The 14898-nt window shown below is 43.2% G+C and overlaps 1 protein-coding gene across 1 annotated transcript in view; it reads right to left on the reverse strand.

The window, feature by feature from the left end:
* Positions 1 to 14898, reverse strand: part of LOC139539859 (copine-2-like) — a 48889-nt gene that overhangs the window by 20106 nt on the left and 13885 nt on the right. Inside the window, exons 11-14 of the mRNA XM_071343205.1 lie at positions 13878 to 14011; positions 13550 to 13604; positions 12877 to 12928; positions 12527 to 12660 (exon numbers count right to left, since the gene is read on the reverse strand). Of these exons, the coding sequence (XP_071199306.1) occupies positions 12527 to 12660; positions 12877 to 12928; positions 13550 to 13604; positions 13878 to 14011 (375 nt within the window). The remainder of the gene's footprint in view (positions 1 to 12526; positions 12661 to 12876; positions 12929 to 13549; positions 13605 to 13877; positions 14012 to 14898) is intronic.

Raw genomic sequence — 14898 nt, forward strand, 5'->3', positions numbered from 1 at the left:
AACACATTTTGACAGATGGAATTTCATGACTTCTCCATGACAACCACATTTCCATGACCAATAATTGGTGTGGTCTCTATGTAGCCTACATAAAAAGGTCAGCATAAATGTGGAGAGCTACTGGGTGTGCTGGCTTTTCATCCAGCCATGAAACACACCTGAGCTTATCAAGGTCCAGTTTAGCATCTGATGTTTCGGCTACATAGTCATTGTATCATTTCAAATTCAAAGTGCTGGAGTACAGAGCCAAAACAACAACAAAAAATTATCGCTGTCCCAATATTTTGGAGCTCACACTATGTAAACTCTCATTGATTTATCTTGCAATAGATGTTGTTCAATTGGTAATATTCATTTTTGTCTTCGTTTAATGCCTCTGAAGGGGAAATCAATCTAACAGTAACTGAAAGTAATCAAATTATGTTACTGAGTTCGGGTAATCCAAAAGTTACATTATTGATAAAAAATTTGGACAAGTAACTGTAACTGTAGTGGATTACATTAGAAAGTAACAAACCCAACACTGTACACAAATATGCATGATTTTACTCAAATACACACAGACAGATATACGTTGACAAGTTCACAAACACAGCAACACACACATACGGCTTGGCTATTGTCTGTAATAACTGCTCTCTAGTCATCTCTGCAGTCTTGTCAGTAGTTTCCTCCCACACAAACACAGTCCCACAGATATACTGGCTGTTGCGGCCCCTTGCTCCTGCCTGCTTCCCATCAGAAGGGCCACCAGAGCTGGCCTATGTTTGATAGAAGCCCCCGCTCCCATGCTGTGGACGCTGGGAAGTCTGCTCCTTTAATGTAGTTACAGGCACGCTCATTAGTGAATCATTATCTAAGAGACAGAGACAGACACAGCTACCACGCTGAAGCACAGCCGTTTTGCACACACTCACACACAGCCAAAATCATTACCTAAGGCAGGGACAGGGACAGACATCTACAGTGCCTAGCAGGTGATTTGCGAGTGCACACATGCACACACCAAGGTATTTATCTCTTCCATTTCTAAAACCTTGTGAAGTGAACACAATAGCTAATTTATCTTGTTTTTACAGTAACATAACAGCAAATTGCAGTAAAATTCTCCTTGGTCTTTCTCTATTTCTCTCCTATTTCTCTGGGGTGACAGGGTGCAATTAGGGACAAAAAGCTCACAGGAGCCTCTGAAGAATGCTTAATAATAACAAGCTATTACTTGTCAAACTCACATGCTGTGTACATCTGAATGTGAAGCCAGGAAACAGAAGGTTCAATGAGGGGTCTGGGCTGTATTTTCACTATTTTTAGGGTATAAGAATGTTAGCTACTGTATATCCTTAACTTTGCACATTATGTCCTGGTCAGTCTTCCTTCCCTGGAGGAAAATACTCTTTAACAGTCTCATTCTAGTCTGTTTACACTACAGTCTCTTGTGTCTCAGTTGGTAGAGCATGGCGCTTGTAATGTCAGGATTGTGGGTTTGATTCCCAAGGGGAAAAAGTAGTCACATTTATGCACTCACTACTGTAAATCAAGAGGATCTGTTAAGTGACAAAATGTAAGAGTCACTGGGCTCGTTTGAGTGGTAAGGAGAAAGCAATAGACTGTAGACTAAAGTCGAGGTGGTTTTCCAACAGCAAGGCTCGGTGCAACATGCCTGCGTTGCCATTGTTTATAAAAGTTGTTCTTTAAAATGTTGAAATAAACATGTCTCCAATCCCCATTTCACACACTCATGAACATGAGTGTCACGTTCCTGTGTGTCAAACAAAAACACCCTAATGATTGGTTGACAATAGAGCCTCCCACAATGCAGGTGATGCTCCAGCATGAATTGGTGAAGAGCAACTGTAGAAATGCGCAGTCGACTGCAGCCGAAACTTCATGACCTTTGATCACATGATTTTTGATCACATGTAGGCACAAGTCGGACCATTTTTATCCCCATAATACAACACACTTTGAAAGGCGGTGAACAATGATGGTGCCCGACTTGACAAAAGTGATCTCCTCAAACGTGGCCACTGTCACATCCTTACTGTCACATTCTCCAGTGCTGCATCTCTGTCTAGAGTCAGAACCTCTCCTGTAGCAGAGACAGACAGAGAGATGGCAAACAGAATGGAGCTCTGGGCCTTCTGGGCCTTCGCCTCATTAGTCATTAAAACCCATGAACAACAAAAGGAAAAGAGGGAACATTTGTTCACTGAATCACCTTCTATAAATAACTAGAATTGAAAGGGGGGTTTTAATGGCTGCTCTCTTCTCCTCTGGGCTGGTAATAAGAGCGATTTTCAAAATGCCTCTGCTGACTTTGAACTGACAACCAGAATCAGAGTTTTGAGGTTTTTCCACACAGCAATTAGGATCTGTTAGTGCTGGATCCAACTTCCAGTCTTACATACCCTGTCCAAAACGCACGCACGCACGCGCACGCACACGCACACACAGACACACACACACACACACACACACACACACACACACACACACACACACACACACACACACACACACACACACACACACACACACACACACACACACACACACACACACAAAACACACAGCTTGCTGATAGGCCCGTGTGAACAGCAGTTAGGGGACTCATTATTTTCTAATTACAGCATGCTGAGCAGCTCTGAGGGAAACAAGCCTGTCTGATAGACACAGGAAACAATTATTCGTACAGGGAAGGCTGTCCAATGAGATGGACTCTTTACTCTGTAACTGTTATTTTATTGACTTTATCAATAAGCTAGAGCCTGTTATGTCTCATTATGCATGAGAGGCAGAATACAGAGCACTATTGTTGTAAAAACAGGCATGAGTACAAAGTGTTTGAATAGGTTGCGTATAGAGTTGATGATGTAGACATCACTCCAGCTATTTCCAATATTGTTAAATATGTTTCTTGAGTTGCTTCAGCAAGGGTGAGGGTAAGTTTCCATGGATATAGGTCATACTTAGGCAAATAAACTATAAAGGGAAATAAATGGCTACAGTTTACACTTTTTTTGTAATTTCATGAAATGTTGTTTTAGAAAAGGGTCTTTAAAAAAAAAAGTACCTGGGTAACTGCCCCCCCCCCCCCCCCGGTAGAAGATTATGGCATAGGGTTCCACACAGGTGTTAAAATCCATTTATTCAGTTTTATTTTGAAATTCTTTAGTTAGTAATACATTAAAGCGAAGTCTAAATGTCTTATTTTTATTATTTAAATAAAATATGGGGAGGGGGAATGGTGTTGCACATGTCACCATTAATATCCATACTATGAGGAGATGTGATGTTAAGTCCCTTGTTTTAACTGACCTGCACATTCATTTTCTTTGTTCTTTCTTTGTTGATCCTTTTCCATAAAGTACATTATGTAAATTACACTAAATATGATTTAAATAATGCAAGATTTTACATCCCAGCAGTCTTTAAAATTACATTCAGGAGCAAAAGGGTTTCAATAGTTGTTTTTAATTCATAAAAAAATATTCATTAGAATATAATATTGGAATGGAATATAACTAATAACATTAAATAACATTGGAATTGAATAATTCATAATAATAACTTAACTAATTAATTCAGTGTAACATTGGAGGCAATTCTCTTATGCTCTGCTATTGCACGATTCTAATTTGTACATAGGTCACAAAACAAGCTATCCCCAGTCAAATTGGAGCACAACTCATGAGCCCACCTCCTGCACTGCTCACACCTAATCCATGTCCCCACCTGTGACTGAAAACAGGGGGAGAGATGCCAATTGAAAAGCTCTCTCTTACAAACATGGCTAGCTATCTAGCTATATGACATAAAATGCAAAAGGCTATAAAGTAACATTAACTGTAAAGCTATCAGTCACTAGTGGACACATTGACAACTGCAATTAAGTTACGTTATATTTTTTATGTATGTTACGTCAAACTATCTGGTAGTAAGGTTGCTAGCTAGCACTCCTAGCAGCTTATACTAACTAGCTATATCTCTTGACACAATGATGAAAATAATCATGGCCTCTAAACCTTCAAGCTGCATACTGGATCCTATTCCTACTAAACTACTGAAAGAGCTGCTTCCTGTGCTTGGCCCTCCTATGTTGAACATAATAAACGGCTCTCTATCCACCAGATGTGTACCAAACTCACTAAAAGTGGCAGTAATAAAGCCTCTCTTGAAAAAGCCAAACCTTGACCCGGAAAATATAAAAAACTATCGGCCTATATCGAATCTTCCATTCCTCTCAAAAAATTTTGAAAAAGCTGTTGCGCAGCAACTCACTGCCTTCCTGAAGACAAACAATGTATACGAAATGCTTCAGTCTGGTTTTAGACCCCATCATAGCACTGAGACTGCACTTGTGAAGGTGGTAAATTACCTTTTAATGGCGTCAGACCGAGGCTCTGCATCTGTCCTCGTGCTACTAGACTTTAGTGCTGCCTTTGACACCATCGATCACCACATTCTTTTGGAGAGACTGGAAACCCAAATTGGTCTACACGGACAAGTTCTGGCCTGGTTTAGATCTTATCTGTCGGAAAGATATCAGTTTGTCTCTGTGAATGGTTTGTCCTCTGACAAATCAACTGTACATTTCGGTGTTCCTCAAGGTTCCGTTTTAGGACCACTATTGTTTTCACTATATATTTTACCTCTTGGGGATGTTATTCGAAAACATAATGTTAACTTTCACTGCTATGCGGATGACACACAGCTGTACATTTCAATGAAACATGGTGAAGCCCCAAAATTGCCCTCGCTAGAAGCCTGTGTTTCAGACATAAGGAAGTGGATGGCTGAAAACGTTCTACTTTTAAACTCGGACAAAACAGAGATGCTTGTTCTAGGTCCCAAGAAACAAAGAGATCTTCTGTTAAATCTGACAATTAATCTTGATGGTTGTAAAGTCGTCTCAAATAAAACTGTGAAGGACTTCGGCGTTACTCTTGACCCTGATCTCTCTTTTGACGAACATATCAAGACTGTTTCAAGGACAGCTTTTTTCCATCTACGTAACATTGCAAAAATCAGAAATTTTCTGTCCAAAAATGATGCAGAAAAGTTAATCCATGCATTTGTTACTTCTAGGTTAGACTACTGCAATGCTCTACTTTCCGGCTACCCGGATAAAGCACTAAATAAACTTCAGTTAGTGCTAAATACGGCTGCTAGAATCCTGACTAGAACCAAGAAATTTGATCATATTACTCCAGTGCTAGCTTCCCTACACTGGCTTCCTGTTAAGGCAAGGGCTGATTTCAAGGTTTTACTGTTAACCTATAAAGCGTTACATGGGCTTGCTCCTACCTATCTTTCCGAGTTGGTCCTGCCGTACATACCTACACGTACGCTACGGTCACAAGACGCAGGCTTCCTAATTGTCCCTAGAATTTCTAAGCAAACAGCTGGAGGCAGGGCTTTCTCCTATAGATCTCCATTTTTATGGAATGGTCTGCCTACCCATGTGAGAGACGCAGACTCGGTCTCAACCTTTAAGTCTTTACTGAAGACTTATCTCTTCAGTAGGTCATATGATTGAGTGTAGTCTGGCCCAGGAGTGTGAAGGTGAACGGAAAGGCTCTGGAGCAACGAACCGCCCTTGCTGTCTCTGCCTGGCCGGTTCCCCTCTCTCCACTGGGATTCTCTGCCTCTAACCCTATTACAGGGGCTGAGTCACTGGCTTACTGGTGCTCTTTCATGCCGTCCCTAGGAGGGAGTGGGTTGAGTTACTGACGTGATCTTCCTGTCTGGGTTGGCGCCCCCCCTTGGTTTGTGCTGTGGTGGAGATCTTTGTGGGCTATACTCGGCCTTGTCTCAGGATTGTAAGTTGGTGGTTGAAGATATCCCTCTAGTGGTGCGGGGGCTGTGCTTTGGCAAAGTGGGTGGGGTTATATCCTTCCTGTTTGGCCCTGTCCGGGGGTATCATCAGATGGGGCCACAGTGTCTCCTGACCCCTCCTGTCTCAGCCTCCAGTATTTATGCTGCAGTAGTTTGTGTCAGGGGGCTAGGGCCAGTTGGTTATATCTGGAGTACTTCTCCTGTCTTATCCAGTGTCCTGTGTGAATTTAAGTATGCTCTCTCTAATTCTCTCCTTCTCTCTTTCTTTCTCTCTCTCGGAGGACCTGAGCCCTAGGACCATACGTCAGGACTACTGGGCATGATGACTCCTTGCTGTCCCCAGTCCACCTGCCTTGCTGCTGTTCCAGTTTCAACTGTTCTGCCTGCAGTTATGGAACCCCTACCTGTCCCAGACCTGCTGTTTTCAACTCTTAATGATCGGCTATGAAAAGCCAACTGACATTTATTCCTGATTATTATTTGACCATGCTTGTCATTTATGAACATTTTGAACATCTTGGCTCTCTCTAATTCTCTCCTTCTCTCTTTCTTTCTCTCTCTCGGAGGAACTGAGCCCTAGGACCATACGTCAGGACTACCGGGCATGATGACTCCTTGCTGTCCCCAGTCCACCTGGCCTTGCTGCTGTCCCAGTTTCAACTGTTCTGCCTGCGGTTATGGAACCCCTACCTGTCCCAGACCTGCTGTTTTCAACTCTTAATGATCGGCTATGAAAAGCCAACTGACATTTATTCCTGATTATTATTTGACCATGCTTGTCATTTATGAACATTTTGAACATCTTGGCCATGTTCTGTTATTTATTTATTTATTTATTTAACCTTTATTTAACCAGGTAGGCAAATTGAGAACACGTTCTCATTTACAATTGCGACCTGGCCAAGATAAAGCAAAGCAGTTCGACACATACAACAACACATAGTTACACATGGAGTAAAACAAACATATAGTCAATAATACAGTGAAAAAAAAAAAAAAAAAAAGTCTATATACAATGTGAGCAAGTGAGGTGAGATAAGGGAGGTGAAGGCAAACAAATATATGTATAAATAAATAAAAATATAAAAGGCCATGGAGGCGAAGTGAGTACAACACAGCAAGTAAAATAAAAACTAAAAAAAAACAATGGAATGGTTGGTTTGCAGTGGAAGAAAGTGCAAAGTAGAGACAGAAATAATGGGGTGCAAAGGAGCAAAATAAATTAATAAATAAATACAGTAGGTAAAGAGGTAGTTGTTTGGGCTAAATTGTAGATGGGTTATGTACAGGTGCAGTAATCTATGAGCTGCTCTGACAGCTGGTGCTTAAAGCTAGTGAGGGAGATAGGTGTTTCCAGTTTCAGAGATTTTTGTAGTTCGTTCCAGTCATTGGCAGCAGAGAACTGGAAGGAGAGGCGTCCAAAGGAAGAATTGGTTTTGGGGGTGACTAGAGAGATATACCTGCTGGAGCGCGTGCTACAGGTAGGTGCTGCTATGGTGACCAGCGAGCTGAGATAAGGGGGGACTTTACCTAGCAGGGTCTTGTAGATGACCTGGAACCAGTGGGTTTGGCGACGAGTATGAAGCGAGGGCCAGCCAACGAGAGTGTACAGGTCGCAGTGGTGGGTAGTATATGGGGCTTTGGTGACAAAACGGATGGCACTGTGATAGACTGCATCCAATTTATTGAGTAGGGTTTTGGAGGCTATTTTGTAAATGACATCACCGAAGTCGAGGATTGGTAGGATGGTCAGTTTTACAAGGGTATGTTTGGCAGCATGAGTAAAGGATGCTTTGTTGCGGAATAGGAAGCCAATTCTAGATTTGACTTTGGATTGGAGATGTTTGATGTGAGTCTGGAAGGAGAGTTTACAGTCTAACCAGACACCTAGGTATTTGTAGGTGTCCACATATTCTAAGTCAGAGCCGTCCAAAGTAGTGATGTTGGACAGGCGGGCAGGAGCAGGCAGTGATCGGTTGAAGAGCATGCATTTGGTTTTACTTGTATTTAAGAGCAGTTGGAGGCCACGGAAGGAGAGTTGTATGGCATTGAAGCTCGCCTGGAGGGTTGTTAACACAGTGTCAAAAGAAGGGCCAGAAGTATACAGAATAGTGTCGTCTGCGTAGAGGTGGATCAGAGAATCACCAGCAGCAAGAGCGACATCATTGATGTAAACAGAGAAGAGAGTCGGTCCAAGAATTGAACCCTGTGGCACCCCCATAGAGACTGCCAGAGGCCCGGACAACAGACCCTCCGATTTGACACACTGAACTCGATCAGAGAAGTAGTTGGTGAACCAGGCGAGGCAATCATTAGAGAAACCAAGGCTGTCGAGTCTGCCAATGAGGATGTGGTGATTGACAGAGTCAAAGGCCTTGGCCAGGTCAATGAATACGGCTGCACAGTATTGTTTCCTATCGATGGCGGTTACGATATCGTTTATGACCTTGAGCGTGGCTGAGGTGCACCCATGACCAGCTCTGAAACCAGATTGCATTGCGGAGAAGGTGTGGTGGGATTCGAAATGGTCGGTAATCTGTTTGTTGACTTGGCTTTCGAAGACCTTAGAAAGGCAGGGTAGGATAGATATAGGTCTGTAGCAGTTAGGGTCAAGGGTGTCCCCCCCTTTGAAGAGGGGGATAACCGCAGCTGCTTTCCAATCTTTGGGGATCTCAGACGACACGAAAGAGAGGTTGAAGAGGCTAGTAATAGGGGTGGCAACAATTTCAGCAGATAGTTTTAGAAAGAAAGGGTCCAGATTATCTAGCCCGGCTGATTTGTAAGGGTCCAGATTTTGCAGCTCATTTAGAACATCAGCTGACTGTATTTGGGAGAAAGAGAAATGGGGAAGGCTTGGGCGAGTAGCAGAGGGGAGGGCAGTGCTGTTGTCCGGGGTAGGGGTAGCCAGGTGGAAAGCATGGCCAGCCGTAGAAAAATGCTTATTGAAATTCTCAATTATAGTGGATTTGTCGGTGGTGACAGTGTTTCCTATCTTCAGAGCGGTTGGAAGCTGGGAGGAGGTGTTCTTATTCTCCATGGACTTTACGGTGTCCCAGAACTTTTTTGAATTTGTGTTGCAGGAAGCAAATTTCTGCTTGAAAAAGCTAGCCTTGGCTGTTCTAACTGCCTGTGTATATTGGTTTCTGGCTTCCCTGAAAAGTTGCATATCACGGGGGCTGTTCGATGCTAATGCAGAACGCCATAGGATGTTTTTCTGTTGGTTAAGGGCAGTCAGGTCAGGAGAGAACCAAGGGCTATATCTGTTCCTGGTTCTAAATTTCTTGAATGGGGCATGCTTATTCAAGATGGTGAGGAAGGCATTTTTAAAAAATGACCAGGCATCCTCTACTGACGGGATGAGATCAATATCCTTCCAGGATACCCCGGCCAGGTCGATTAGAAAGGCCTGCTCGCTGAAGTGTTTCAGGGAGCGTTTGACAGTGATGAGTGGAGGTCGTTTGACCGCTGACCCATTACGGATGCAGGCAATGAGGCAGTGATCGCTGAGATCTTGGTTGAAAACAGCAGAGGTGTATTTGGAGGGCAAGTTTGTTAGGATGATATCTATGAGGGTACCCGTGTTTACGGAATTGGGGTGGTACCTGGTAGGTTCATTTATAATTTGTGTGAGATTGAGGGCATCAAGCTTAGATTGTAGGGTGGCTGGGGTGTTGAGCATGTTCAAATTTAGGTCGCCTAGCAGCACGAGCTCTGAAGATAGATGGGGGGCAATCAGTTCACATATAGTGTCCAGAGCACAGCTGGGGGCAGAGGGTGGTCTATAGCAGGCGGCAACGGTGAGAGACTTGTTTTTAGAGAGGTGGATTTTTAAAAGTAGAAGTTCAAATTGTTTGGGAACAGACCTGGATAGTATAACAGAACTCTGCAGGCAGTCTTTGCAGTAGATTGCAACACCGCCCCCTTTGGCCGTTCTATCTTGTCTGAAAATCTTGTAATTGGGGATGAAAATGTCTGAATTTTTGGTGGTCTTTCTAAGCCAGGATTCAGACACGGCTAAAACATCCGGGTTGGCAGAGTGTGCTAAAGCAGTGAACAAAACAAACTTAGGGAGGAGGCTTCTAATGTTAACATGCATGAAGCCAAGGCTATTACGGTTACAGAAGTCATCAAAAGAGAGCGCCTGGGGAATAGGAGTGGAGCCAGGTACTGCAGGGCCTGGATTCACCTCTACATCACCAGAGGAACAGAGGAGGAGTAGGATAAGGGTACGGCTAAAAGCTATGAGAATTGGTCGCCTAGAGCTACTAGAGCAGAGAGTAAAAGGAGGTTTCTGGGGGCGATAAAATAGTTTAAAGGAATAATGTACAGACAAAGGTATGGTAGGATGTGAATACAGTGGAGGTAAACCTAGGTATTGAGTGATGATGAGAGAGATATTGTCTCTAGAAACATCATTGAAACCAGGTGATGTCATCGCATATGTGGGTGGTGGAACTGAGAGGTTGGATATGGTATAGAGAGCAGGGCTAGAATCTCTACAGTGAAATAAGCCAATAAACACTAACCAGAACAGCAATGGACAAGGCATATTTACATTAAGGAGAGGCATGCTAATCGAGTGATCAATAAGGGTCCAGTGAGTAGAGGTTGGTTGGGGTCGTGGCGATCCAGACAGCTGGCCGGGTATATGGCTATCGGTAGCAGCATAGGATGGAGGTCTGTTTGTAGATACCTCGTGCGTTTCCGTCGGTAGGTTAGTGGGGTTCCGTGTAGTGGGGTTCCGTGTGGTAGAGGGGATCAATCCAAATTGGCAAAATAGATATAGTGACCCAGGGAAAAAATAAAATAAATAAATAATAATAATAATAATAGTTGTCCAATATACTTGTTCAAATAGCAGCCGATAAGACAGCTAACGATTAGCGGGCCTCAGATGAGCGTTCAGGTAACGTCGGGACGGAGGTGCCAGTTGGATAAATCCCTCGGGCAGATAACGTCGGCAGTCAGTCGCGGCAGTCAGTCGTGAAGGCCCGGTGGGGTTCCGTATCTGCAGCAGCAACAAAAGAAACGGGTCCGGATGGTGATGGAACTCCTCAGCTGGCTAGCTCCAGAATGATTAGAATTTGCTCCGGGGTCGACGTAAGCCAATAGTCACACGGTTTGCAGCTAGCTAGCTGCGAAATCAAGGTACAAGTGTCCAGAGCCTGCGGCTGGAATCCGGGGAAACTGAGAGAAAAAGAGACCCGGAATGCTCCGGTCCGAGTCGCGTTGCACAAAAGTGCCGGTAGATTATCGAGCTAAAGGAATAGCTGATGACCACTAAACGTGGGCAGCTGAAACACCAACGCTAGCCAGCAAACCGGCTAATTTCGGGGCAGCTACAGATTAGCTTCTGGCTAGCTATCGGAGTAGCTTCTGGTTAGCTTTCAGGCTAGCTTCTGAATTAGCCCCTGGCTAGCTTCCACGATGGATTTTCAGATTGAGGTAAATAATACTTTTTGTAATTGGTGAAGCGGGTTGCAGGAAAGCTTTTGCAGGAAAGCTTTTGTAGTTGAGTTCTTGGATAATAAAATAGATAAAAGATATGCGAAGAAAGGTGTAAATATATATATATACAGGACATATATAATTATATATATATATATAATCTCCACCCGGCACAGCCAGAAGAGGACTGGCCACCCCTCATAGCCTGGTTCCTCTCTAGGTTTCTTCCTAGATTTTGGCCTTTCTAGGGAGTTTTTCCTAGCCACCGTGCTTCTACACCTGCATTGCTTGCTGTTTGGGGTTTTAGGCTGGGTTTCTGTATAGCACTTCGAGATATTAGCTGATGTACGAAGGGCTATATAAAATAAACTTGATTGATTGATAGCTAGCTGGCTAGCATTTACTGCTAGGGAAGTTTCTAGCTAGAAAGTTAGCATAAACTAGCACTAACTAGGCTAGTCATTGTCTAAATGACTAGTAGAAACACATTCATAACCATAAATGGGGGGGGGGGGGGGGGGTGTTGCCCCCAACACACTCATCCAACATATTACTACTTTAAGAAAAAAATGTCTCTCTAAACAAGTGGATTGTTTATCGTAAGGCTTTCCTACTTGTATATTTAAAACAATTATAGATCTAACTTCATTGGAATATATCTACAACTTTTTCAAAATGTAAGAAAATTATATCAACTTACCACAAAATCGTTTTGTTGAAATATCTCCAAAAGTTGTGATGACACAGAAGATTTTTTGTTGTTGAGCAAGAGCAGTGTTGAAAAAATGTTGAAAAAAGTGTTGAAAAAATTATTTGGTGACATCTTGTGGTCTTAATGTGAATTACAGGGGGTGGGGGCAGTTACCCCAGGGGGTTAGTTACCCCCTAGTACCCTATATACCTCTTCAACCTTGTGAATGTTTAAAGGTTCTGTGACTTCAGGAGCTCTGGGTTACTGTTGGCAAACCCATCACATGATCAGCATGTGCTACCACATCTGGCCCTGGGCAGTGGAACAGTGCTTGTGTTTACTACAAAGTGCACCCGCCTTTAAAGTCAATAAGCATTGGTCATGTGGGGGGATTTACATATAATTTGGAACTGGTAATGTTGACTCATTAATAACATGAGTCGGATAGACATCTTTAACAGGAAAATGACAGATTCAATAAAATGAAAATGGATAAGCAATAAAACAATGAAACTAGAAATCCTAATAGTGATAACAAGCATTCCTCACCGCAGCAGTCTCCTGTTGAAGGGCCTGGGTGGCAAAGCGGGCCACATGGGTGATGATGGGGGAGAAGTTCGTGGGGCCGTAGAAACGGATGTGAGGCAGGCAGACAGAGTAGGCCTGGGCAATCCCCTCCACGCCTGACCATAGGAAACAGGAATCACACATGGAAACCAGCACAAACCAGCACCCTCACCAGCAGACAGAGGGCTAAATATGGTAGTTCTCAAATAAATGAGAAATAACACCCACTCCATGGATAAAGCAAGAAACAAACCCTAGTAAGTGCAGCCTGCAGTGAGTACATTGTAATAAGGTTTTTAACGGGGGTTACAGAAAACATAATAATTGCTCACCTTGGCAGAATGGATTGGTGGAGTCAAAGTTGATGGCAAATTCATGAGACACCTGCAGGTACAGGAGACAAAAACCAAGCCTCAGGTGCAGAAATTGTACATTGAGAATTTCCAATGGCTGTTAGAGACTGTAGAGGAATGTGGGAGCACTAGAAATATGCATTTCCATTGTATGATTGTAGCAGGTGGGAAAAGCAGTGAATTATGTGACAAGCATTTTCTCTTCCTCCATTCCCCCTGCTTCACATGATCTATTCTTGCTTGCTTTCCTCCTCTCCAAATCCATTACATACATTCCCATCCCTGCAGTGCCCTTTCATTCCAATTGTTTCAACCTCTCCCTCTCTTCTTCCTCTAGTCCTCTCAGACCACTGATGGATTTAACCTCCCTAAACACTTCCCATAAAGTATCTGAACGCAAGGCTAAATATTCTGTCCATTTCTGTTGCTCAGCCTCCTCATTCCGTTGTCCTTTACATCAGTGCAGTGCCATGGCAACCCAGATGGGATTACAGTTGCATAATTATTGGAATATGCATGTTTTATACATACTTTGTGATGCCGCTGTCTTCCAGTCTCCCTCTTCTCTTTAGCATTCTTTTTGGCTCTACGTCTATCATATGTAGTGTGCCGTGAAGACACACCCTCACATGTAGACAGTTTATACACTTACTTTCCAGTCTGGAGGGAGTTGAGCCCCAAATCCCAGAGCAGGAAACATTTTGTCACTGAGGAAGGAGGGCAACAGATTGACAGTAAAAAGCAACTTCATCAGAATTCAACATGCAATTTTGCATTATGGAATGTCTCAATAAACTCGGGATGGTACTTTATCAGAAACAATGAGTGACATAAAGAATATGACTGAGTAGACAGAATTAGAAGAGTTGAAGAGACCTTTTAGTGACTTATGACTGTGATGTATAAAATATAATACTTTATTTATCTGTGATTTGATCATATTGAGTCCTGTTATTACTGTTTACACTAATGGGACTCACGTGTCATAGTCCTGGATGATCTGGCCCACAGCCAGGATGGCGGACAGGTACTCATTGCTGCCCAGAGGGTTGATGAAGTGAAGAGAGGAGGCCTCCCGAGGGTTCCCATTAGACGCTGTGAAATCAATGCCAACCTACAGGAATAGCAAGACAGGAGACAGACATGCTCACAAACACAAACAAAGCCTATAAATCAGCTTAAATATGAACAAAGGTGTGGAGCATATAAAAAGATTCCAGTGAATCCTACAGAGCCTTATTTCAGGATCCTGTCCTCGGGCAAAGATGGTTACAATATAAACATGGTAATTAACTCAAAGATTTCAACTAACAAGCCCTCCCAAGCCCACATCTTCATTCAGTCCATGCTAATGCCTTTAACCAACAATCCTATCAAAGAGCATGGCTTCTACTCAGATCTCCTCCAGTTCCTACCAAAGTTGTGGCTGATAACTGGACAGCCTCTATTAGACAATAGATGGACAAGGTGAGGAGAAAAAGAGAAGAGAGAGAAAGAGAGAAAGAGAGGGTGAGAAAGACAGAAAGAGAGGGAAAGGGAGAGAGACATGCGATCTGACAGAATCAGGGTGCCACTTCATATGTCCAATCCCCTGCGTCTCAATCAAGCCCTAGGCAATGTGATGAGTGTGCTGCTACTCTGCATGAGCAGGGAACTGACTCAAATCTTTAGCTTTATCTCAATTTAGTCCAGATGAATGACCATGTTTCTTAACCATACCTTTAACTCTGGGTACAGGGTTCTGAAAGGGCTGGCCGGTGCTGTGATAACAACCTAATGTACAATCAGATGACCTCATGAATGATAACAAGTCTTAACACTGGTCTCCTAAGCACCGCTCCACACGCTCCACGCAGGTCTGACCTGTAGGCTAGTTTGACAAATACTCTAAAGCTGCTTTTAATACAATGCTATACTACTGTGTTATATAGTCAATACATTTTCCCATGCAACTACTGCAAACATTGTAGTCTCTAGTTCCAGTCTATATATGAGCAGGGT

This window comes from Salvelinus alpinus, chromosome 15 (genome assembly GCF_045679555.1).
Source record: "Salvelinus alpinus chromosome 15, SLU_Salpinus.1, whole genome shotgun sequence".
NCBI lineage: Eukaryota > Metazoa > Chordata > Actinopteri > Salmoniformes > Salmonidae > Salvelinus > Salvelinus alpinus.